General features: G+C 44.4%; 1 protein-coding gene across 1 annotated transcript; it reads left to right on the top strand.

Moving 5' to 3' along the window:
* Positions 1-16: 16 nt before the first annotated feature.
* Positions 17-22,421, top strand: LOC118208416 (synaptophysin-like protein 2). Its single transcript, XM_035383071.1, has 6 exons — positions 17-303; positions 553-627; positions 8,957-9,078; positions 11,908-12,115; positions 15,767-15,952; positions 20,101-22,421. Exons 1-6 carry the CDS (start codon positions 286-288, stop codon positions 20,221-20,223), a joined length of 732 nt encoding a protein of 243 aa, XP_035238962.1. The 5' UTR covers positions 17-285; the 3' UTR covers positions 20,224-22,421.
* The last annotated feature ends 4,947 nt before the right edge of the window (positions 22,422-27,368 follow it).

Genomic DNA, 27,368 nt, shown 5'->3' on the forward strand with positions numbered 1-27,368 from the left:
CTAATATGAGGCGCACAGTGGAGCTCGGAGCATCCGACCCCGACCGCGTGTCGCTTTAAGAACTCTACGTTGAGAATCACGTGTGTCGTTGTAGGTCGAGAAGTTTGACAGAAGTTTGGAAAAAACCGCAATCTCTAACGCAACTAGTTAATTATTAGCTTAAAGAACATCCCTAGTGAGTTGGGGCCGAAATCTTCGCCCATAAAGTATATTCTGTTCGCTTTCACACAAGATCGCTCTTTGGTGTAGTATTCAGTAGTATTTTCAGCATAGACCACGGAGGCAATGGAGGGAGTAGCTCAGGTATGTGCTTGCTCTTGGCTATCTACAGTAGCTAGCTAGCTTGTTCGCCAACGCTTGCTGGCGAGCTGACTTACACATTTCGAAACGTTTCATAGCTGGCCAGCTAGCTAGCGAGCTCATTTGAATTGCTGCATTGCTTGGTTGACGTGGAGTGCATTTTTTTGTATTGCATTTCTGGACATTTATCAAAATGTCAAATGGCATTTAGTCAAATGGCTTTGTTGCGCTTTCTGACTTTGTTATCTTCAGAAAATAACGTCTGGATTCCGTCTCGACCTCGGACCTTTGAAGGAGCCATTGGGATTTATTCGAGTTCTTGAATGGGTAAGAACTAAGAAGACTTATTTTTTCGGCCTTCGAATAAACAAAAGTTAGCAAAATTAGATTTTTTAAATTTGGTTTTAAATATGTTTCCATTACCCAATTGGGAGTAAAATTCTGGACTTTGATTCCTAGTTTGTTAGCTAATTAATGCTAGCCGGGTACATTCACAGACTCCCTTGGGCAACACCCTTATTTAGCTAGCAAGCTAGCTGGTGTCCATATGTCAGCGCATCTCCAATATAACACCCCACAGTTGTACTTGCTTCCCAATTTGTTATTTTTGTTTCAACATTTTGTCAGTGTCCTAAGTGATACAGTTGAAGTCAATGAGTTTGATCACACGCCGCACTGCTCAGCAATATAACACATAACCAAAGCTGTCTATAGATCTATTTCAAGGCCAATTTGGAATTGACGCTGATTATCTAGCATTTTTTTGTATGTACAAGTTAGTCTGCTTCCCACTGTTCTTGATATGAATGTAACATTTCAGATAACCTTTGACGGAAACAATATATTCTAGCAGATGTGCATGGTCTGTAATGACGTGTTTAGCTTAAGTTGGAAACATATAACGTTTCAGCCTACCAGTGCATTCATATGTGAAGTTTTGTATAAACGTGAATTGTAGAAATCGCGTGTTCTTGAAAGTAATTTGATACAATGTTTATGGCATACATTTTTCCAGATTGAATAATTTGTATTACTATTTTCCAACCGAAGTTGGAAGAGAGAAACAGAGGTAGATCAACATCTGACATGGCTCTAGTTTACGTGCATTCGTTAAAAAACACTGTGAAATCAGCTGAAGAGAATTTTTACACATAGTAGGCTAATAGGCTGCCTTTCACTGCTGTGTGCGTAATTGCAAACGCAGTACACAGCAAGCCGCGCATTTTAGCACAGTTACGTTAACGGTGCACTATTTGAGAAAAGAAAGTCCGCGAGTATGGCTTTATATGTAATGCACTAATTCTTGTACGTCTCCACTGAAACGTTTGAAAGCGCGCAATAAATTTGACACGTTCTGAAAACCCGCTTTAAAGGTTTATGCTACACACGCGCATATTGTCCTGCTGTCACTTGAACCCTTGACGTTTGGGCGTTTGTGCCCGTCGTGTGCGTAGTATATCCTGTCTATGTCCGGTTACTGGAGTTAGTTTTCAACCTGTAGACTCCACTACACTCATCTTCGCAGTTGCGTCCTGGAGAGGCTATAGTTAATCCAGGTGTAGACATATATTTCGGGGTTGTTTCAGGCCAGTTTAGTGAACAGCTGCAAACATAATCCCCAGTGGTTTAGAGTTTGCCTGAATGCATTATTTCAAACTGTGTAGGCTGATTCAACAGATTTCTTTGCGTCCTTCATTAAACCAGTGAATGCATACTATTACCTTGATTATTTTTGCAAAAATAATTAAAATGACCTCATTGTTCAAATATTTAAAATGCGTTCTGTGGCTTCACCTTGACCTGGTTACGTAAAATGCCCATATCTGTCATTTTGGACATCAAAAAACAACAAGTCAGCAAAGACGCATCAAGCTATAATTACGATCAATTCATATCATGCACATTCCTCCACATTCTTGCATGCTGTTTCATATTAAAAAAAAAATTTGATAAAATGTATATATAACATACTCATTTAGATCTCTTGTTTTTCTACATATGGTGTCTTAAATACTTAAGCAGGTTACTTGTTCATCCAAGTCAAATATATTGTACTGGGTAAGACGTGCTTCTTCCAGTGGCTGAGAAGAGTCGCTTTTTCTCCTTGTGGTTTGTGTTTTAAGGCTCCTGTCCTAAGGCCTGCTTTTAAACTGAGATTGCAGGATGAGGGAAGCATTACCAGCTCTGACATGGGCTTCTGTCTGAAACAAAGAGCGCACAGAGAAAGGCCTCCAGGCTGTCTCTGTCCTTCAGCAGGGCTCTGGCCCGCTCTGTCTGCAGCCCAGCTCCAGCGGGAGGAGTGAAACGCGTGGAGCGGGAGGAGGAGGAGGGTGTGCGTGTCTCTGGGGTGTGTGGAGGCGGTGAAGCCCCTCTCCGGTGCGGTGCATTAGCACGGCGGCGTGTGGCTCTCTGAGCCCGTAGCTGTTAGCGGGCCTGCTGTAGCGCGGCTCTGCGCTAGCCGAGGCCTGCGTTTGGGGGGGGGGGGCGTCGTGGAGGAGTCGCAGCACAAGCGTGCTTTTGTCCCGCGATCAAAACAAAGGCGCACGCAGTGCAGCTTCGCCTCGAGCTCGGTGTGGGTTCGAACTGCAGAGAATTCTGGGTCTGGAAGTGTCTCATTTCCCCCCTGGCTGTTGTACTGTTTGTGCAGGCCAGGCTGGTATGGCTGGCTCTCTTCCTGTCTCTATATGGGCTACCTGCTGCTGGCGGCTCCTGACTCAGCCTGGGACGGGGGGCGAGGGGGGGGTGCTGAGTAGACAGAAAATGGGGGGGTGGTGTCACATGTTTTTAATGTTTGAGGGCTGACCCCCCCCCCCCCCCCATTTCCGCTGCCAGCTCAGTAGGTGTGTTTTTATAGATAGTAAATGGGAAGCAAAATTGACCTCTTAGGAGAGGAGGCCAGTCCTGCATCACACTGCTTGGATGGTTTTTTCTTTTTTTCTTCCAAGGGTGTGGTGGTGGGATCAAAGGAGCGAGAGAGAGTTGGGGAGAATGGGAGCGAGAGTGAGGGAGAGCAAGGGAGAGCAGGAGAGAGCGAGAGAGAGTGAGAGAGAGTGAGGGAGAGTAGGGGAGAGCATGACTGAGAGAGAGCCGGGAGAGAGCAGGAGAGAGTGAGGGAGAGCGGGGGAGAGTGCGGGAGAGAGTGAGATAGCAGGAGAGAGCATGAGAATGAGAGAGAGCAGGAGAGAGCGAGAGAGAATGAGAGAGAGTGGCGGAGAGATTGAGAGAGAGCGGCGGAGAGAGCAGAAGAGGAGAGAGTGTGGGAGAGAGAGCAGGAGCGAGAGCAGGGTAAAGTGCGGGAGAGAAGTATTGGAGTGTACCAAATACCAGAAACATGAGACGTGGAGCTCCCAAGAATCAACCTGATCGCAGGAGATTGGTCCGGTTTATGCCATGAACTGGAGCAGGAATTTCGCTCCTGGGTTTTGCATAATTCTCTGTAGCTCTTTGTAGATAAAGAAAATGTACTGTAATAAAGCAGCAGCATTTGGAACTGTATTTTTCATTAATATCTTAAGCAGAAGACTGAACATAACTTATAACTATATGTTTTTTCTAAGTACTATACTGTATACTTCCCTTGTAACACATTTGCACTGGGAACCAGGATGTCCTGAGATCGGTTTGTAGTGTAAGAGGGTGTGTTTGTGCGTGTGTGTGTACGTGTGTGTGTGTGTGTGTGTGTGTGTGTGTGTGTGCATAGGCAGGGGAGGCGGAGCAGTTGTATATTAAAAGACAAAAAGAATTATGAAGTATTTTTCATTGTGAATTTGTAAGGAATTTCTGAGTTATTCCGAGACACATTTTTCTGCAGAATTTTACATCCAGGCTGAATTAACTTCAAATACAGTTCAAATACATTAGCAGATAAAACTTTTGGTCAAAGCTATTCATAGCTGCATGCCAGTTAAGATAAAAGACTCAGATGAAATGAATTTTACTGAGAAAACAGAAGTAGCAGACGGGAGAAGTCCTGTTAGTCTCTGATATGGATACTGCAGCCACAACACAAGCAGGCGCAAATGACACACAGTTAGGAGGAAAGATTGTGGTATGATATCAAAGATGCTACAGCAGTAAGGATATCCTGGCTGGGCTGTAACATGGCTCCGTGTGACAGGGTGAGCAGGGAATCCACGATGGGGCTAAATTAAACCTGTGGTATGTTCCAGCTAGGCCGTCTGCTCTTAGTGTTGTGGACTTTGCCAAACTGGCCTGTGCTTCAACCCCACCTGTGCCTGTATTTATAAAGCCTTTAAAAATAGCACTGATCTCGGATCAGCGATCCCCTGCTCACACTGGCCTGAACCACTGCGAGTCAAAAGGCCAGACTGATCCGAGACCTCAGAGTCGGGACACTGATCTAGGACGAGGATTTCTCTGTCCGTCTCCCGACTTCATCCGTTCTGAGCTAAAATGCATTTCACCGACCCTAGATCTGCACTCGCACTCAAAATTCATTCGATTTGGGCCAGATCTGCCTCTTCGGATTTGTATTTGGGGATCATAAGGACTTTTCCCAGGCGTTCAGGGAATATTACTGTGGTAATGAACCAGTTTGTTAGATGAGTGAGCGATCTGCACTTCATTATACGTCTGTAAATTTGCTTCGTCCAGGTTACGCGTTTATTTAGAGCGGGTGTCATCAGAACTGCAGATAATTTAGTTGTGACTCCTTGCTAATTATTAATCTTCTATACATTATAAACAATTGGGTAAATCTTCAGTGGCATTACTGTAGACGTAATTGTGGTTGAAATTCATTGCAAGCCCGTCAGACTGAATAAATCGGCTGTTAAATTCTCATCTCTTTGCTCACGCTTGATGGAGGCGACTGATTTTCCCTCTCATCAGAGCCTGTGGCTTAAATAAGCTCTTCGTTAGCTTCCGCATTGGTGCACCATTTCCGGTTTCCTCTGTTTTTATTGGCCTGTGGTAGACCAGACTGTTCATCTCTGGGCTGCTCAAATCCCAAATGGCTCAGTTTCACAACTGATACACGTTGCTGATTTAGGCCGACCTGTTCCTGTTTGCAGATTACGCTGTGAGGATTATGAATGAATTTGCTTTGCTGCGTTTCCGTAATTAAGATGATTTTGTTTGTAGTGCTGTCTTTGATAGTTAGCCCCCAGGTGGCCAATTACTCAATTAACTGCACAGGTTAGTGTCAATAAATCAGTCTGCTGAGTGAAGAAATTAGGTGAATGATGGCAACATTGGCAATAAATAAAACATATCCCCGTAGAGGCTTAATGCCTGGTTTGCACTCTGCATATCAGATATCAAGATAAAATGCAGTTTTGTTGTGATACTCAAGACAGCTAATCTGCCAGGTGAAGCAGAAGGGAGTAAAAGTTAAGAAACTTCATAGAATTTATTATTTTTGTCATAATAAAATAAAATTCATAATGAGAAAAGCTACTGTACTAGTTTCATTTAATTATGTTCATGTATTATTTAAATAAATGTGAACAATTTGTTCCCTTAGGAATGATATAGCTAGCTCCAGACATAGTTTGATTGACTTGTAGATGGCGGGATGGCTAAGCTATGAAGGTAACCAAACCCACTGCTCTGGCCAGGTCATTCTGATATGTGAGGAATGGGAGTTTCATCATTGACCGTGTGTGTGTGGCGGAGAAGATGGTGAAGTTTGTTGAGTGGAAGTTAAAATTCAGAGACCGTAGGAGGTCACAACTTCATAGGCAACATGGTCATGTTCACATTCAGTGTCAGAGTTGACCGAAGTGAACCCATGTCTAGTCCCAAAAATGGAAACTGTCGCGGTGGATCTTCTGCTTGGAAACGCGATGGCTGCTTGTGCCCTTAAGATGGACGGGAGTGACAGGTGTTGCTGGGTCCAGAAAACAGATTGCAACTTGAGTTGGCGATCTCACGAGGGAGGGAAGCCTGAGAGGGACTTATTGCTTCTAGCCAATCGCAGGCTCCATAGCACTGTGACTCTATAAAAACCTGTATATAGCCCTGGCATTTATACCCTGCCTTCATTCGCTGGCCCAGAGGGCTGAACTCCAGTTCTGCCGCATCTCCGGAAAAATATCAGGCTCTAATTCACCCCAAGTGATCCCCTGTTAATTGGTATAATGTGTAGGGAACTGGTAACCCAAAGGTTGTGGGTTTGATTCCCTGGTAGGACAATTGCCTTGTACCCTTGCGCAAGGTTCTTCACCTGAATTGCTTCAGTATATATCCAACTGTATAACTGGATACTAATCTAGTCTGGTTAAGTGTCTGATAAATGCTAGTAAATGCCAGTGAATTTAATAACAAGTTCTCACTTTAAAACCTGCCACTTGCTATACAACAAATAAAAATGTGCAAAATCTTCTGTAGCCTAGGTCTGAAGGGCTTAGAGGTGGCCATCTTTGGTCTGGAATCTTCTTCAGCTTGTAGCCTGTTGAGCTAGCCGTCATCGAAATTCATTCCTTCCCACTGGTGGATAAGCACACCTTGTATGTGCACACACAGCAAGTCGATGTGTACACAAAGGCGGGACCTTCAAATGCGGTGTTAGACGACGCAAGCGTGTGAAGTGTATCAAACTGTGCCTGGAGTCGGGCGTGGATTCTGGCCCAACCGCAGAACTTCAGTTATAGCGAGTCTACAGCCTGCGTTGAGCACTTCCTGCGAGGAAGGATGTAGTTGTACACAGGAAGCCATAAAAGGACGGCTCGCGGACTGAGAGGAGGGCAGTCGGCGGAAAGTGAGTGCGCCGACGCGCTGGGGAAACGGAGCCAGAGGTTCTTTTTTGCGGACAAATCGCAGAGGATCACCCCCGGATCCGTTTCGGGGAATCCCAAATGCTGGTCCCGGCGGGGGTGGGGGGGGGGGCACGCAGTCATGGAAACCACGATTCCCGTCTGCAAATTATAATCATAAATTCTCCCCGGCTCTGACTGAGTACCTCATTTAAACTATAGAACCTTCTGGGTTCCAGCTGTGTCCCAGTGATTGCTTGAAAGTTGCTCGTTATGAGAAGATATAGATAAAGATGTACAGACTTTAAAAATCCATTGTTCTACACACAGGACGGTAACGGGCAGCAAAAATAAAATGGAAACGCGAGTCTTCCTGCCAAGACCTGCTTGTGAATGAAGGTCTGGCGAGTACTCTTGACGAACATGTTGGCTTGAAATGAAACCGCAGACGATGACACACCAGCCCTCCCACTGGCTGGGTTGTTTTCATTTGCATGATAGAGTGATTAGGGCCAAGCAGGTTTTTATCAGCTCCAGATGAACAGAACGGCAGTATATGTGGTGCAGTATCAATGGTGAAGGAACTGAACTTGCGATTTGGAAATGGTTTCATTCCCTGGTGGGACCATGATGTGCTCTTGAGCAAGGCACTTTCCTAGAATTTCATTTGTAAACATGCAGAAGTGATCCTAGATCAGCATTCGTTGGTCCTGTTATGAATACAGTCTCAGTGTTGAGTTTTTCTCTTTTCCTTGAGGGAAGATCAAGTGAAATATCTCTTTCCCTTGAAGAGACTTAACAGGCATGTATTCATGATGATTTAGTCCCATCGGACACGTCCCCGTTTAGATGGCTGCCCTGAACAGGGCCAGGGGACATCCAATTCGGCTGCAGGTTCTCTGCCTTATGGGAGCTGTTCACCTTAGTCCTACATCAACCAAATTCCAGACCTAGCAAACTATCTAAATTCTTACGGGGGAACCTGTTATTGAACCCCTTGGTGCTATGCCCCTAGCGGTTGGCACGCCGGCGGATTGCTCAATTCGGACGTTCTGTGCTCCTGCAACCAAAGTATGAGTTGAAAAGATGAACTCTGTGTTCTAGCTTTATTAGCAGATGATTCAGGACAATTATATTGAAGATAGAGTTTCTAAGCGCCACCATTGTCGCTCTGGTCGTCCATTTACCAAGCACCCCCTCTCTGCAGTCTCATCTGTAACTACACCCCCCACGCATGACACACTGGACAATAGTGTCTATCTGGGCATACATGAAAACATTCTTTTACCACTAAAAATTTGTATTCCGTTGTAGCAACAAGATAAAGCCAACAATAGCCGAAGGTATACTAGTACAGCTGTGAAAAACGCTGCTCACTGAACACTGAAATAAACGAGAAATTTTGAAAAAAAATTAAACTGTCATTATACTGTTAATATCTGTGACTAAATATGGAATAAATATACAACCTTACCATTGGTTTTATGCGTAGAGGTGTCCCTTTTGAGATTGAGTGGTCATATATTGTCTTGGACATTAAATGTATGAATCTAAAGTTATAAAGCTTTAAATAGGGTACCCCCTAAATGGGCAAGGATTGGGCAGATTTGGCATGTGCGCAAAGGGGTTAAAGTTTATAAACCGACTAGCTGGCACAGGTCCAATGAGCGTTTATCAGGCCTCGCTCGCCAGTGATATCGAATGGCCGTTAGTTTCAGTTTGAATGCGACTCGAGCGTGAATGCAGTGCGTTTGCTGCCCTCACAGTGACCGGGGGGATCCTACGTTGCCCGAGTTGTCATTGATTACGGTACATGGTGTATAAAACAAAATCACGTGAAAATGACTTCACAGTTCTGTGGAGTTGAGTAGCGAAAGTATTGTAATGTTTTTGACTGGTCCTACGTGGTCTGAGTAACGCTGCTCTCCGTCTCTCCCCAGATCTTCTCCATATTCGCCTTCGCCACCGCGGGGGGCTACTCCGGGTCCACCAGCATAAACGTGCAGTGCCAGGGTAGCCCAGACCACAAGGAGGTCACCGCCTACTTCGCCTACCCTTTCAGGTGAGCCCTGCGCCTCACGCGCTGGGGGGGGTGGGGGGGGGATTTATCACGTATCACAGATTTTTTTTTTTTGACAAGGATTTTTATATCATATTAATACTCTGACTCCAGAGTCCATGTTTGTGTCTGTGTTTTATGATGCTAACAATGTTATCTTGCGCGAGTGCCTCTGGGAATGTATGGCGGCTAAATCGGCCATACATATAAAACTCACAAGAAATGCAACGGGTGCGCTTTTGGGTGCGCTCTTCACACCCAAAAGGCCCTCGCCGGGTAACAGATAGCTGCAGTCCCGTAGAGCGTGCATTGGAACCAGAGAGGGTACGAGGGGCCAGGCACTGTGCATATTGAGGGCAAAACTGATTGCTGCCCATTGAATTCAATGTAGAAAACCAAGGTGATTTAACAACCAAAGAAAACCTCATTGGTAATTTTTTTTTTGTGATCGTGAATTTCATTAGGTGTTGCAGTTTGTGAAACAATGGTTGTTTTGGTCTGTAAGCTTTTGGGAAAATATTTATTAAAATGTACATATTTTATTACATGTTACATATTTTCACAATCTGCTTGTATATGAAACATAACGCTCATTAATAGAGTTTCATTACCATTGAGGACGTTTTTATTTTGCCTTCAAAAGTCTGATATTTCTCATTCACTTTAATGTTTCCTGTACTACACGTATGCTCTCAATACGTGTAGTACAGGCTTATTACCGGGACTTCACAAGCTGTTAGCCTAAGCCGCGCTACCCTGTCTGGTTAAATATGCACGTCTATGTGAACAGTCCCCTAGCTGAGTGAAGCCTGTGGCTGGGTGAACAGTCCCCTAACTGAGTGAAGCCTGTGGCTGGGTGAACAGCCCCCTAGCTGAGTGAAGCCTGTGGCTGGGTGAACAGTTCCCTAGCTGAGTGAAGCCTGTGGCTGGGTGAACAGTCCCCTAGCTGAGTGAAGCCTGGAGCTGGGTGAACAGTCCCCTAACTGAGTGAAGCTTGTGACTGGATGAACAGTCCCCTAGCTGAGTGGAGCCTGTAGCTGGGTGAACAGTCCCCTAGCCGAGTGAAGCCTGTAGCTGGGTGAACAGTCCACTAGCTGAGTGAAGCCTGTAGCTGGGTGAACAGTCCCCTAGCTGAGTGAAGCCTGCCCGGTGGATGGGTGAACAGTCCCCTAGCTGAGTGAAGCCTGCCCGGTGCCTAGGTGAACAGTCCCCTAGCTGAGTGAAGCCTGTAGCTGGGTGAACAGTTCCCTAGCTGAGTGAAGCCTGTAACTGGGTGAACAGTCCCCTAGCTGAGTGAAGCCTATGGCTGGGTGAACAGTCCCCTAGCTGAGTGAAGCCTGTGGCTGGGTGAACAGTCCCCTAGCTGAGTGAAGCCTGTGGCTGGGTGAACAGTCCCCTAGCTGAGTGAAGCCTGTAGCTGGGTGAACAGTCCCCTAGCTGAGTGAAGCCTGGAGCTGGGTGAACAGTCCCCTAGCTGAGTGAAGCCTGGAGCTGGGTGAACAGTCCCCTAGCTGAGTGAAGCCTGTGGCTGGGTGAACAGTCCCGTAGCTGAGTGAAGCCTGTGGCTGGGTGAACAGTCCCCTAGCTGAGTGAAGCCTGTGGCTGGGTGAACAGTCCCCTAGCTGAGTGAAGCCTGTGGCTGGGTGAACAGTCCCCTAGCTGAGTGAAGCCTGTGGCTGGGTGAACAGCCCTCTAGCGGGAGCCTGGAAGAAATTACGTTTCACTTATGCGGCGCACGTGTTTCTCCTTTTTTGCTGTCAAATGTTTTTCTTTCTCTTTCCTCTCTAAAGCATTCTTGTGACATCCTGGTGTCTTTGTAAGAAAGCACTGTACAAATAAAATTAAACTGAATTGAATTGGGAAAAACCTGTGAAACATGTGCATTGTAAAAATTGTAAGACCGTTAAGATGGTATGTCAATATTTACATCATTATGGAAATTGAAAGATAAAATCCACTAACAGTGTTTTCACTAACGTTGACGTTGGGTAATTGTTAGTGAGCTAAATTATGCAACACCAATCTGTGTTTCTGTTAATGTAAGGTAATTGTTTGTTGATGAGTTGGTAAGTTACGTGACACATAATCCATGCGTTGACCAGAGATTCTGGTCATTGTAGGTTAGTTCCAATACCTTGGTGCTCTCACACGTCTGCTTTTACCAAGTGCGCTACCCAGCAGCCCCTGAAAGGTCTCATTGTTTAAAAAAAATAGTCATTATGGCCAAACACTATCCCACAGTGAAAATTGATTGTTGGTTTTTTTGGCTGAATAGTGATGTAGCAAGACAATGTTCAGTTCAAACAGTTACGGCTTGTTTCAATGAAGGGCTGAAATTTTCCCCCAATCTTGGACAGCAGGTTTCACAGCAGAGTTTGTACACATGATAGCAATCACAGACCCACTCAAGTCTGGTATGAACAACACAATATCAATAAAACGGAAACGCAGCTGGGACAGTAAAAATCCATATTTGATGTGATGTGGAATCATTTAGTGCTCCCTCCCCCCCATTGTTTCTCACTGATGATATTTACACACAAGATTTGCCTTGTTTGCTTTGTAGCTCCACTCCCACACTGACTGTTTCCATTTACCGTAAAACTTCTGCTGGAGGAGTTCTTTCATTTCTCAGTAGGCATCTCAAGAGGGTCCATGCTGTAGTTAAATCTTGCAGATTACACAACAGGGTCATTTTTTAGTTAGTTCCTTGGTTAGTTAGTTAGTTTGTTTGTATGTTTGTTTTGTTTGTTTGTTTGTTTGTTTGACAGGCACTATCTGTATTACTGTCCCTGTCTAAGTGGAGGGGTTGTGCCCTCTTGGCTTTTGTAGGCTGCCCAGCTACCCGTACCAGGTCCCCAGCTGCAAGAACGACAGCGGCGCCAGCACCGTGGAGACCTTCCTGACCGGGGACTTCTCCTCCTCGGCCGAGTTCTTCGTCTGCATTGGCGTCTTCGGCTTCCTGTACTGCACCGCCACGCTGGTGATCTACCTGGGCTACCAACAGCTGTACCGGGAGAACAGCCGGGGGCCCACCCTGGTGAGTAACCCCCACCCCCCCACCCCCCCCCCACCCCGAGCTGGCCGGGGCATCGCCTGTATGCAGACCGGGACGAACAAGTGTCCCGACTCAAATAATGCAATAATATCAATCATCATTCTAATTCAAACACACAGTCAGTGATAACCGCAATAATAATATTAATAATAACAGCAACATCACTGATAACAACAATTATAATAGGAAGAATATTACTGATAACAACAGTAATTGTAATGATAACTAAAGCCCTATGCGCACGGGACTGGTATTACCTGGGGACTTCGTGATTTAGAAATTACCTCCCACGTCTGTGTTTCGTGCGGTGCATTCCCACGGGATAAGCAAAGTCTGTATTTTACTCAGATTTACTGACATTATCCCCCTGTCAAGGGGGGACATTATCCATTATGTCAAGGCTCTGCTCTGCGTAACAGTAAAATACGACCCCAAATCACCGAGATGCCGATTCGCACGGGACTAATATTATCACATGACCTCTGTGTTTGGCGAAATACGGTAGGTAATTTGCGGTGGAATTTTTTCTTTACAAGTTACGGACATGGCAGATTCGCACGGGATTAAGATCACAGACGACCTCTGCAATTCTTACAAGTTGCTAGAGGTCCCCAGGTAACACTAGTCTCGTGCGAATAGGGCTTAAGACTTTGTAATCGTATAGTACCTTTCATACGTTTGCTGCTCAGAGTGCCTTACAGAGATTAAAGTAGAGATGAAAGCGTGGCAGCTGTGGTTGTGTGAAATATAAAGACTCTGTGGTTCTTTCCAGGGAAATGTACATGTGGGTCTACGCAGCTGAGTTACTAGATCCATGCATCATAGCACACAGTGTTTAGCTATACCACTGTTTGTCTGATGGAAAATTGAAAAAGGGAAATGAACAGTTGAACATAATTTTCCGAATTATTGCAATGCCTTATGGGAAAATATGCTGGGTTAAAGGAAATGGGACCAAAGGGACTGAGCGTGGATTGCAGGAGCTATTGAACAGGGAACAGCATGCTGCTTTGACATGTGCTGTGTCTCTCAAGGAGTGCTGAGGTAGCTGATAATCACATACATACGGGCCCCTTATCAGTTACTGTATTTGCCCTCCATTTTAATGAAATGATAAGTGTTATACAACATTCCTCTGGGCTTGCAACTGAGAGGTTGCTGGTTCAATTCACATGTGGGGCACAGCCTTGAGCCAAGGTGCTTTGGGTTTTCCCGGTAAATGTTGAGCTTTACGAATAGATTATGTTAGAGTAAAGTAAGAGGAAAAGGGCGATGTTAGGAATGGGGAGGGGGGGGGGGGGGGGGCGGTGTTCTGTGGGGCCGGGTGCTGAGTGTGCTCGGGGTTGGCTCGTGCTCACGATGGGCGCAGCAGGGTGTGTCCAACATTCAGCAGCTGCGGGGAACGAGAGCCTCGCCCTGCAGCCAAGAGCGGGGGCATTCCGGAGGTCGCTTCCAAAGAACTGACCCCCCTCCAGACCTCCACATATGCACACTAAGGCTGTCAAAAGTGCCGAGTTCGTGAGTTCGAATATTAGCTTTTGTAATTAGTTGGAGTTCGAATATATTCGAATGTCATTTGCCTATAATTCACAAAAATAAGATGCTTATTTTCGGGCGCAATATGCACGTGATGCTCCCCCTAAACTGGCCTGCGCGTTATTTTCCACAAGCGGGCAGTAGAATAGAGGACATTGGTGAACTTTAATACTAAGTTACTACATCTGGGGCCTCATTTATAAAACGTATTTTAGATCAACTGTGTGGCGCGTACGTAGAAAATCACGTCAAAGTAGTGATTTATAAAATTTCAACATGACTCGATTTGACCGTGGAAACGGTCGTGGCTCTACGTACGTCAGGTCTTCACTTGACGTATGCAAGCAAGTTCATTTTATTATGAGCCCGCTGCAGTTTCTATAGCCTAATGCGCAAATGAATAAAGCACTTTCCCGTGGATGTAATTTACCACAACTTGGCATTTATTAATCACAATAATAGGGAAATGATTGTAGGAAATCCCTGTTTATTTCTTAACACTATTTTCTTAAAACTATTCAGATGGCTAATACCTGTAGCCTAAAGCAACATAAATTGCTTACTCCGTTTAGTTTGTTTAACTTCTTTCATCATCCAATTTTATCAAAATCTTCAGAACAGAAAGGAAACATAGCCTGCCATGGGAACATTACTTAGCCTAAATTGTTAGCTGACTAGATCCGTTGAACGAAGTGAAAAAAGAGACTGACTCGCGAGGCTAGCTGACCAGTAACGTTCGGTGTCCATGGAGCTGAAAGTATCACCGCAGGTTATTGGCCAGGAAAACCAGACGATCCACTTTCTCTGGATCCAGGGCAGGACGTTTTTTGTTGACAGAGGAAGTAACGTTAGCACAGGAAATGAACTTTGCGTGCATGAACATTATTTGCCGCATTCAATTAAAACCGGTATATTCATGTTAATTACAAAACGGGGGATCCAAAACGAATATTCGAACTCTAAAATTTAGGTTCGAACTAAAAAAAAAAAAAAAAAAAAAAAGGTTTTCGAACTTCGAATATATTTTGACAGCCCTAACACGCACACACACACACACACACGCGCGCGCGCGCACATATCGCCCCTCTGATATGCAAGTTAGCAGGGTAATGGCGGCTTGTTCACTTCCTATGTTAAGTGCTGCCTGCATGAGAAAGACATGTAACCTCAGATGCCCCCTTAGACATCTAGCTGTAAATGATTTATATGTAAAAGAACATTTAGCTGTGTAAGCTACTCTGACTAAGTGCATCTGCTGAATGTAACAGTTTTTCAAAGCATTCTTCTATGAAAGGCACACTAATCTGGCTGGGAAGCTTACTGTTATTTTCCATTTTTGGCCACTGGAAATGAATTTCCCCCATCCCCAGGGAAGCAGTATGTGTTTCTCTTTCCCACACGAGTGACCATGCCACGAACATCGCAAATGGCCAGTTTCATTTGAATTCACGGACAACTGTCAGATCGTCCAGACAAAAGCAGAAGCCTGAGATTACACTGTCTGCTCCTTTGAGAATTAGAAGAAAGTCTTTTGTCCTGTACAGATGTGGCTACTTTAAATATTTTGCCATTTCTCTTGGTTGGAACCCTGTCTAATTCTTCCTATTACTTCAGAATCCAATTTGTGTAACTACAATTGGCACATGCTATTAATCTCATATAATGGCTAGATCGCTCTATTTATTCCTACTGTTAATAGCCTTAGTCAGGAGTAAAAAAATAAATGAATAAATTGACCCAAAAATAAACTGTTGAATAAACTGTTAAATATTTTAGTAGAATATTTTAATTTCTTTTCATTTAAAAAGCACAGAAATAATTTAGAGGGGATTAATGATGGAGAAAATGGTTGTCAGTGAGAAATTAAATAAATTGAACCTTTTAAACTTGGCATGACTTCTCAATTCTAAATAATTCTCTCTCTCTCTCTCTTTCTCTCTGCCTTTCAAATATGAATTCAAAGCGCTTAGTCAGCACAACAAAATTTGCAAAACATCAGATACCATAACAGCACAACAATGTGATTGTGTATATGTGCATACACATGCATTCACATAAACAGTAATAATAATCTTTCTCCCCCCCCTTCATTTTTAGGACCTGGCGCTGACGGGGGCCTTCGCCTTCCTGTGGCTGGTGTCCAGCTCGGCCTGGGGGAAGGGCCTGACGGATATCAAATGGTTCACTAGCCCCTCCACCCTGGTGGGCCTCATCGATACCTGCCTGACCAACAGCTGCACCCCAGGGGCGGTCCCCTTTATGGGCCGCCTCAACGCCTCAGTGGTGAGCCCCCCCCCCCCCCCCCTGAAATTGTGTTCCACCTCGGCCGTGCCCCCTCGCTGTCTCCAGAGCAGGGCTTCCCAGTCCTGGTCCTGGAGAGCTGCGGTGTGTCCTGGTTCTCATCGTTACTCAGGGCTTCACCGACCAGTTAAAGCAGCTGACTGCTAACTCATTTCACCTGGTTGGTCTCGATTGGCTGCTGATTTTAAATTGAAAACGGAAACCAGCGACCCCTCAGCTCTCCAGGACAACAGTCCAGAACCTTTGCCCTGGAAAGGTTTCTTAGTCTGGCTTCCTGTTGGCTCAAAACTCTGCCTTTAATTGGAGCCCCACCCAACAGCCAGACGGAAACTGGGTCTTCAGTCATGATCTATCATCAGTGCCTGAAGATGGGTAACGATTCTACTGTCCTGATTGCCGTGGGAAATTTTATCCGCCATTGGTGGGCTAATGCAGATAGGCATTGAGACAGGAAGGAGTAACTGCAGAGGGAAGGAATACCCAATTACCCTGGGGTTGTGGAGCAGAGAGATCTAACTAGCGTGTAGGGTCTGAAGGCTGATTGGACTCATGGCTGAGCTGTTCCTTGAACTTCCCTGTAGGCTAGCGCCAAGAGTTTAAACTTAATCCGAGCGGTAATAGGCAACCAGTGAGGTGTGAGGATGGTTGTGAGTCTGTGGGCTCATTTGGGAAGTTTTAGACGAGTCATATGGCTGCAGTCTGTGTTAGCTGCAGTCTGTGTTAGCTGCAGTCTGTGTTAGCTGCAGTCTGTGTTAGCCGCAGTCTGTGTTAGCCGCATTCTGTGTTAGCCGCATTCTGTGTTAGCCGCAGTCTGTGTTAGCCGCAGTCTGTGTTAGCCGCAGTCTGTGTTAGCTGCAGTCTGTGTTAGCTGCAGTCTGTGTTAGCTGCAGGGGTTTAGTGGCATAAGCAGGGAGACCGCAAGAAGGGAATTGCAGTAGTCAGAGTCTGAGAGTAGCAGGGGGGCCTGGAGTAAGAGCTGTGTATGGTCGGGTAGTGAGGAAGAAGAGGATTCTTCACATGTTGTACAAAAATACTGTCAGTGCCACTACATGGGAGGGGAAGGAGAGTTGATCTAGGGTTCGCACTGTAACACAACGGTATGCATTTTAAATTAACTTTATTGTTACAGTACATTTCCTCCTGACTCCATAGACCACAATACCAGACACTCATACCACCCCAGAACCAGAACCTTTTTCCCTCCGTCCTTTTTCTAACAGTTCCACGCCCTCTGTTGGCTGGGGCGGGAGGGACAGTAGGCAACTAAACAATCAGATAACAAAGGCATCCATAAACACTACAAGCACCCGGCTGCCTATGGTAAAAAGGCCCTGAGTGAGCTCTCCTGTAGCATCCAGACGGAAGGACAGTTCTGGCTGTGGAGAGGGAATGAAAAGCATTCCCGTTTTAGCCAGGGTGAGCTTTCGGTTTAGGTCTGCCAGCTCCAGCGCGCGGTTTCATTCCGGCAAGCCGAGATGTGTAAGGAGAGCTGCGTGTTGGACAGATTACAGGAGAGGAGTTGAGAGTCCTCAGTGTAGAAGAGAGAAACTACGAGAGGAGAGGACAAACCCCAAGAGGTTGCTTGCAAAGGGAAAAGAGAAGGGGACCAAATGTGGAGCCATGAGGGACACCCGTAGAAGGTCATTGGTACGAGATGAGCCAGCATCCCAGGAACCCCGAAAGGACTATCCATAGATTTTGGATTCAGTCCACTTAGGAGTGCCTGAGATCTGGAGTGAGGTCAGGGTAGAGAGGAGGGTCATGTGGTCTACACTATTAAAAGCTGAAAAATGGTTCTGGAGGATTCAAACAGAAGAGAGGGAAGACTCACTTGCTCATGGGTTTTCTATGAGGGGTCTGTGAAGGTACTGTTAGGGGTCCCTGGCCAGACTTGGTTTGCAATGACTACATATGGATTTATGTAAATATTTCAAAATGTATAGCCTTTTAAAAAATATATATAACCCTTCGTATCTTATGATGGGGATGGATCCCTTTGAGCCTGAGTGGGGGTCCCTGCATCAGAAAAGGTTGAAACCCCCCCCCCCCCCCCCCCCTGCCCTGCTGTAGCTGACTGGAGTGCCGCAGTGATGCTGAGAGAGGCAGTGTCACTGGAGTGTGACCATTCCTGAAACCAGACTGGATCGGTTTGAAAAGGTTATTATTCTGTGAGAGGAGGTTAGGGTTAGGTTAGGTACTGCACGTTCTTGAGTTTTGTAGAGAAATGGGAGCAGAGAAACTGGCTGTAAAATCTTGACGACAGATGCACCTAGAACTTTTTCCTTAAACAGCGTGTGACCCTGGTCTTCTCGAAGGCCATAGGAAGTGATGTATTGATCAGGAAGGAAATGATCGGGAGTGTGCTGGATGAGGTTGTCTGGGGAAGAGGGGAGAGAATGGGGTCCAGAGTACAGGTGGCTGGACGATGTGATGTCAGCACTTAAAGATGTCTACGTCTGTAAGGTGGGAGGACCTCAGAAAAACAAGGCGGAAGGATGTGGTAGGGTGGGGGGCTGTGCTATCTGGAGGGATGTATGGACGTCTGTGATCGTACTTTCTACTCTCATTCACACCTGTGTTACAAACCAGAAGTCAGCTCGAGCTACAGTAACCAGGGACAGCACAGGCCCATAACGCAAGTGCCACAAACTAAAAGGTGTCGATGTCTACGTATAATAAAAAATATATAAAGTTTATTACATCAATTAATAAGAGAAAAAGGCACTGAGGATTACCACAGGTAGGTGTTCAGGATGGTTGAAGACAAACCAGTGCTAAACCAAAAGAAACCCATAATATTAAAAGAATAGTAGTGAGTCTTAAAGTGAGTCACTTCCCCATTCTGACCTAAATCAGACTAAAATGGAGTTTAAGAAAAAAAATCTAAAAAGAGGAACACAAACTGCCGTTCCACCTGCAACTACAACAGAGGAAAATACACTGAAATGGAAGTTGAAGTACTGACAAAACGTACAGGAAAACAGTGTAGCGTAAATGCAGTGCAGAAACACTGACAAACCCAGGCAAGGACAGCTAAAGAGAGGTGAAATCTGCAGACTTTTAAAATCCTTTAGACTTTTATTCGCTTGGCTGTGACGTGCTCAGGTGTGCTTTATCAGCAATCAGGTCATCATCGCCGTCACCTGCAGAGCTCACACACACACACACACACGTGTGCGCGCACAGGCACACACATGCACGCACACACACATACATGTACACACACATACGGTACACACACATGCATGTACACACACAGGCTCCATACACGCACACATGTACACACACAAACACACAGGCTCCATACACGCACACACACACACATACACACATACACGTACACACACAAACACACACAGGCTCCATATACGCACACACGTACACACACAAACACACACAGGCTCCATACACGCACACACACACATACACACACAAACACACACAGGCTCCATATACGCACACACGTACACACACAAACACACACAGGCTCCATATACGCACACACGTACACACACAAACACACAGGCTCCATATACGGGCATGTGACAACCTGTGAAAGTAAACACTGCACTAGTTACTGCATGCACACATATTTTTGTTGTTTTGACAGGATAATAAAAAGAAATTTCATCTTTACAATTTGATAAGGGGTGGTGTCAGAGAACGTGTTTGCTCATTGTGGATCATTAGCTCACTAAGTCTGGGTACCTCTGCCGTTTGTGTCCACAGTTTACCAGGCTTGACTCACCTGTGTAGTATCACTCAGTGGGGAATGAGTCTAATTCTGAGGTGGATGTGTAATTCTTCAGGACTGTAGGCTGTTGACCATGAGCAGTTTTAGCACTGATACTGTCTGCCCCCTGAGATCTGTCTGATTATTTTGAATGTTTTAATATGTCCTAGTTATCAGTCAAGAGGTTGATTTAAATCTCCAGTCCTGGAAACCCACAGTGTCTGCAGGTCTTTGTGGTTTCTTCTAAACGGCAGCTAGTTTAGGCCTTGGAGCTAGGTGTGCGGAATCTTTAGCCAATCAATGATTTAAAGCACTGAAGTGCTAAAATGGCAGTCCTCCGTGACTGGGGTCTCGACTCCCTGGTGTTAAAATGTTTTGCGATGCTTTTCTGTTGCAGATTTTTGGATTTCTGAACCTCATCCTGTGGGGCGGAAACTGCTGGTTCATTTTCAAGGAGACCCCCTTCCACAAGCCTGCCAACCCCCCGGCAACAGCCGAGGAAAGTGCCGCTCAGTCTTAATTGGACTGCGCTAGCCCCTCCCCCCCTCCTCTCAGGCCAATCAAAGTATCGCAGGAGTCCGATTATGTGGAGTCCGTTTCCTCTGACCTTACGGGGACGGAAGCATCCGGAAGGGTTTTTACACCGTGCCTACAGTGACCAGGTTTACATGCAGAGCGGCGGTCTGTCGTCAGGCAGAATGTTCACAGAATTCTGAATATAAAAAGACATATTCTGAAACTCTGTATTCTGATTAATGCAAGGCGGGGAGATTGGGATGTTGCTTATGTTAAATAGTCCGGCTTGTGTATATGACTGAAAATGGTGGTATTCAGAATTCTGTGCATATTCAGAACGACTGTCCTGTGGTGTGTGTGTGTGTCCTCATCACAACCAGTTTAGTATAATTCTACATGATGCTAGTAGCCGGCAAGCAAAATACATTGAATTGCTATTGTAACATTTGGAAGGTTGGTGGCACAAAAATAACACAAAATTCTGAATGGAGGAGGTGAACGGGCGAGCGAGTGTGTGTCACGTGATCGATGCAGTCCTCGAATCAGCGCTCGAACGCATTCGGAATGCCGGTTGAGCATCACGCTTTGCTACGGTCTAGCTGCTATTCAAATTGCAAATCTTAGCATTAGCATTTCAGCCTTCCACAGTGTCTAACGGGGTTGTAGCGCTGTACATGGAGAGCACACGTTGTCTCCATCCCGAACACGTGCATGTGCCCGCTACGTGCGTGTAAGCAGCCAACGTGGAATTCTGTCGGATTTCACATAATTCAGAATCCTCTGGCACTCTGGATGTGCGTGTGTGTGTTTGTGCGTGCGTGCGTGCGTCCGTATGTGTGTAAACGTGGTCATTGTGAACTCCTTACTATGCAAAACGTGTGTTTTTGTTTTCATACAGAATATCAGATCCTTTAAAAAAAAAATTAAAATCTTATTAATTCAAAAAAGACCAAAATCGATTGAGAAAAATACAAACTTTGTCAGGCACCATTTCTGACGGAGTGAGCGCATTTAAATCAGGTCACCACAGTAGAATTACAGTAAGCTCTAGTTAACATTGGCCCAAGCTGTGTAATGCACTGGTAATACTGGTACTGTGTGCTCGTTTTGACGCTCTTCCTTACTGCTTCCTTCCTTGGAAAGCGTGCCAAGGTTACAGAAACGTTACATTTCTCACCAGCTAATAAGCAACGGATCCAAACGCACCGCCGCTCTTCAGACACAACTTCTAACCCTCCTGATGTGGGCTATTTATGAAAACTTTTTTTTCGGAAATTAAACTTTTTTGGAATACCATTTTTACGTTCTTCATACGCGGTTAGGTCAGTGCATTCTACAGGTCATTTTCTCACCGAAAGCCCGGGACTGCCGTGCGTTTGCCGCAGGAACCGGTTGTGCTTCTGAGTTCGTTTAGCCACATTTGTAATTTTCTTGCATCGGTTGTACCAGCCCGTGCCTCGCGTTTGCGGTGACGTGTCTAGAGTTGCGCCGGTGGGTGGATGTGGAGTTCGTTACCATGTTTTCAAGCTCAACAGATGGAAATTAGTGAAAGTACCGGAAGGTCGGTATCCAGTGTTGTCAAATTAACCTGACCATGTGAAGGTTTTTTTATTTTCTTATTTAATTGTTTTGCATCCTGCATGGTTTTCTATTTGTAACGATAACATGTGCCTTAAATTAACAAAGCAAACCTTTAATGGAATACACCAGCCCGTAAACACTTAACGAGTGCCCTGTAGGTAAAATTAACCGGTATTAACGACTTTGCGCTTGTTGTAGTAACGTGCCATTCAGTTAGGGTACTGAAACCTGAGAACAGCCTGAAGAAGTGTTTGATACCAGCGGACACTACTACTACCTCTGTACTGAAAGGGAAAGCAGAATGTGTGCTCATTATTGTCCTCATCATAATACATTTCATCGCCATTATTGCTTCGGTTTGCCCCCCCCCCCCCCGCACTTATTTCAGTTCATTCATTTTTAAGTTGAATGCTAACAGAAAATGGAAATCACAAGTCTGTCATGTTCCTTGTTACAGAGGTTTTTTTTTCTTTGGAATGTGACAGTGAGTTTTATCTTTGTATCTGTTTTCCATAGTGAGCAGAAAGTAAATAAGAGACCTTGAATGATCTGTACATATTCTGTATTGTAAAATATTAAAAGAGGAGAGCTGGTAATATTAAAACGTGTGCTTTCTCTGTGCCTCTTGTGGTCAGTTACAGGTACTTCACATTAAATAAAATGTGCAATATCACAACGAACCACTAGATGGTGGCGTTTTCACTGTGATGCCGCCGATTGGCAGGGTTTCTGCGGTGAACTGATCAGGATGGGATGGCAGTACTTAACCAGTAGGCCCTGCAAAGATTCTTTATGCTTGCCAGATGCTTATATGAGAAACTGTATGTTTTGATAAGGTTTGTTTGGAATTCCTTTGGCAATTAAAAGTCCAAAGGAGGCCTTTGTATTTAATCAAATCTCAGGTTTTCTCGTGTCTCCTTTCCTGGAAGGTTTTGTTACCCTCTGAAGAAATGCCAGAACAGGGCGTATCGGCTGAGCACGGCCATGTCGTAGCACGGTCACTACTGCCTTTTGAACGCAATGTTTGAACTTACATTTAGGCCGTTATCTGATGCTCTTATCCAGAGTGACTTGCTTAAGTGCATATAAAAAAGGCTCAGGTGGCAAAGAGCCGATGCAGAGCGGTGCTTGCGGTTAATACAGAGCTCAGACATGGTGGATGGGTGTGAGAGGGAGACTGAGAATGCAGTGCTTCAGGTATAAAATGTGTTTGATATAGTTCAGCATTAGGTGAGCCAAGGTGCTGCTTGAACAGGTTTGTTTTCAGTCTGAGGTGACGGACAGTCGTGACTCTGCAGTCCTGGTTATGGCGGGGAGCTCGGTCCCTTACCGGGGGCCAGAGTAGTGGAAACCGGGGACTTTTTGGAGCAATGATAATGCAAAGATCCACGCACCCTTGAGTATTTGTAAAAAGTCACCTCCGTTTATTAAGTGTAAAAAGCTGAGCAGTTGGTCGGTGCACCCTTGGTGGAGCTTTTCCGATGGCCTGTGTTCTGGTCGTTTTCCAGTGCTCTGACAAAGCTCGAATGAAGCTCAGAAGAAGCTCTGACAAAGGTCAGCTTGTTTTTACACTTAATAAACTGAGGTGACTTTTAGCGTGTATTCTGTGTCCGCGGATCTTTTTGTTGTTATGTCAATTATCTTCTATCGCTCCTGAAGTCATATTTCTTTTTGGATGTGTGAATCTTTTTTCATTTTGGGACCTTTAAGAGAAATATCAGCAAAGAGACGGGCAGGTACAGAGCGGAGTGATTGAACAGGAGTGTGAGCTTTGATAATAGATCACAGGTAGGGGGCGCTGTTCCTCTTGCTGCACCATAGACTGAGATGAGCTGCATTTTATTAAAATACCCTGAGCTGCTAATGAAATAAACCCATGTCCATTGATTTTACGGATCTTAAGTTCCATGTAAGTAATGGTTGTTGAGTCCTCCCCATTTGGAAGTCCATGTGTCACACATCATGTGCTGGCAATATTCTTAACTGTGAGAATGGACATTTCGGTGCTGCATGGACATAGCAATTACTGTTTACAAACATCATCTCATATTGTCCATGGAAGAAACACATTTACCATTTTTGTCGAAGGTATTCACCGGATAAGCTGAATTGGCTCATAAAATATTTATGTCATCTGTTTTAAAAAGTGGTGAAAACAATGAAAGTTGTGATAATTCAATGATTCTCATCTCTGCTTTGAACAACTTCAGTTGCTTTTCACAAATATTAATTTTGTCGGATCTACTGTAAGTCAGTCATTACCATAAACAAACGTGAGCCTCTTCAGAGCCTTCAACCAATCAGGGTCAGCATCCTAAATCCTTGCTGGGGGTAAGTATTTGTAACGACTGACCAGAAGTTTAGTTTTTAGCTTTTGGAGATTTTGGAGATCTCTTTTCTTCTTTAGTGGTAGTTCTTCAGTTTGTGTTTTGATCTTAATTTTCTACATTATTTTTTTTTGTTTTTTTGTCATGCTGACACTGAAAGTGGTATTCTATTACTTATTGGTCACTTGTAATTTCATTTTAATTTCCTGCTAATGCCTTCTTTTCAGTTAGTTATAAGAAATGAGCCTATATGTATGTGCATGATTCTATTTTTTGTTTCTAATCACCATATCCTGTTTATGTAATAAATGTCCTTAATCTTAAATCCAGTATAGAATTGGCTTTGATTTGTTAGTTAATGATAGTAATAGCAATAGTTGACTGGGCTGGATTCAGAGCTTCCACAGCATAAATTTTGACAAAACCCAAGACTTGGCTTCAGTGTTCCTTCCATCTGCTCTTCTTAACTGCAGTGGGTTTCTAGTTAGTGATGTGATTTCCTGCTGCTGAATTATAGTACAGGATGTAAATGGCCACAGTATTATCGCACCCTTTTGGGTGGGCATGGTGGCACAGTGGTTAGCACTGCTGCCTCGCAAGAAGGAGGTTCCGGGTTCGAATCCGGGTCTGACCGGATCCTCTCTGCGTGGAGTTTGCATGTTCTTCCCCGTGTTTGCGTGGGTTTACTCCGGGTACTCCGGTTTCCTCCCACACTCTAAGACATGCATGTTAGGTGCGCTCCTGCAGTTCCCCTTGACCAAGGCACTGGCCTCAGAACTGGAGTTGGTCCCCGGGCACTGCACTGTGGCTGCCCACTGCTCCTAAGTAATCAGGATGGGTCAAATGCAGAGGACAAATTACCCCACGGGGTTCAATAAAAGGATATCTGATCTTAACTTGCAGAAGGTGCGTTGAGTTGGAATGTTTCAGCTTCGAGGGAAGGGGGACCGCAGTTCCAGTCTTTGGAACATGGCGCTGAGTATCGGGTGATTCTGGAGGAAGTGTGGCTGCTGGCCTTGTGTTAAAGTCCTGGTCCTCAGAGCGGGATCATGGGTGGTCGAGGGCAGAGTTTCTCCACCCTGGTCCAGGGGCCACCCTGTTGTACACTGGTTTTCTGGGTTTTTGTTCCAACCACAGTTGCAATCCCAGAATTTTAACAAGCTGTTCATTCTTTTTTTTTTTTATTTGGTGGTTTTCATGCTTAGAGGGATTATTTACCCCCTGAAGCCGCATTATGTCAGAAATAGCTTTGCGTGCCATGTGGAATAAAACGTTCAGATTGTGCTTATTGTGCCATATTGCAAACTATTACAAAAAGAGGTAATTTTTAACTGATGTAATTAAAGATTGAGGGGAATCAATAGGGTCCTAATTAGGTTGTTGAACATGTATTTAAGTGCTTAATTTTTTCCCCTTAAACCTATTAACAGGATGCAGGTTTGGCTCCTTATCATTTGCTTCATCTTTGACTTCATTATTTACAAAATGGGTAGTTTAGTGGCCATGTGACCACATACTCACCAATTAGGAGCCTATCGATTCGCCTTGGTCTTTAATTTCATTGGTTAAATAAATTTGTTACCTCTTCTGAATTTCTTTGCAATATAGCACAACAAGCACAACGTGAACATGACACATGTATTATTCATGGCATGCAGAGCTATTTCTGACATGATGTGTCTTATGAGGTCAAATAGTCCCTATAAACATGAAAAGCACGTAATTATGAAAAAATAACTGCTTGTTTGAAATTCTGGGATTGCAATTATATTTGGAATGAAAACCACCATAAACAGGAGGGCCACGGGATCAAGGCTGGGAACCACTGGTCTGCAGAATAGAGTTGGTACAACAGGGGTCCTCAATCCTATCCAGAAAGGGTCAGTGTGGGTGCAGGCTTCTGTTCCAACCAAGCAGTTACACACCTGATTACACTAGTCAACCACTAGAGTCTGCTAAGGACCGTGATTATTGAATTGCTTCGTTAAAATAAAAGCCTGCATCAACACCGGCCCTTTCTGGATAAGATTGAGGGCCTCTGTTGTACAGCCTTCAACAGCTGCAGTACCACCTCACGCCCAAACATAGAAAAGCCAGCCTATTCACCCAACTTGACATGTGCTCAACAAAATCCAAAAATAAATTATTGATTTATGATTCATCCATTTATTGTTTTACCTGAAATGCTAAATGGTGTTTTTAGTGGGGCTTGGACTTTAAGAGGTCTCACGTGATGAACAAGCCTGATCCTTTCTGGCCTAATCTCCGACTTTCCTCTCTTAAGTCTTTCAACTTGTGATGAGAAGCTGTAATGGGGTGCTCTGGTGCTCCTTTGCTTTATGACTAAGGTGCGGTAAAATAGGAGCAGTAATGGGGAGAGCCATTCCAGCCACACTTGGTGTAAAAAAAAAAAAAAAAAAAAAAAAAAAAAAGGAACAATAAAGGTTTTATTTTATTTGAGAAGGGACCGATTTCACTCTGGGAACCGAAGTCAGAAGTGAGGATTGGTTGATGTTGATTTACAAGAAATATAATTTCACTAAAACTGGATGTCTTTTAAAAAGTGCCCATGAATTGAAAATGACTGGATTAGCATTGGTTGACCATGCACCCAGCTGTGATGTGGTGGAAGGAAACTGTTGTATTACATTTTGGCTTTTGGCATCTTTTTAAATGCAAATACTCAAATGACAATAATTGTCTATAAGAATCTTTTTTTATTTTTACAAAAAGATAACTATAACTAAATTAATTAAGACATCAATTATATTTATAGATTTATAATCCTATAAACACAATAATTATATTTACAAAATATAGATAGTTATTTACAACTTTGCATGATTTATTTTTGTCTTTTTTTGTCATTATAGTTTTTGCCATTTACAAATTTTCCAGATTTGATTTTAGGAAATGAAAATGCTGTTAAATAAACATATACTGAAAGTTTCTGGTCACCAAAGTTAAGTTCTAAACTCTAGTGGTCTCTCATTAATGCTGTGAAGTTACACAGAGGCACACTGGCAGCCGTACTGAACATTAAATAGTATTTTGAGTAGTTAATTAAATTCTTCATGAATGATCTGGAATTCAGTTTAAAAATATAAGTTAGAAAGATGTTGCTCCTTGTTTAAAACGAGCACATCTGCTGTTCCCTCGTCCTCCCATCTGCGTGCCCGAGCACGCAGGTACCCCTGCACCTGCGGGAGCGCGAATAATGACGTGACTGCGTGCCCGCGCA

Source organism: Anguilla anguilla, chromosome 11 (assembly GCF_013347855.1).
Source record: "Anguilla anguilla isolate fAngAng1 chromosome 11, fAngAng1.pri, whole genome shotgun sequence".
NCBI lineage: Eukaryota > Metazoa > Chordata > Actinopteri > Anguilliformes > Anguillidae > Anguilla > Anguilla anguilla.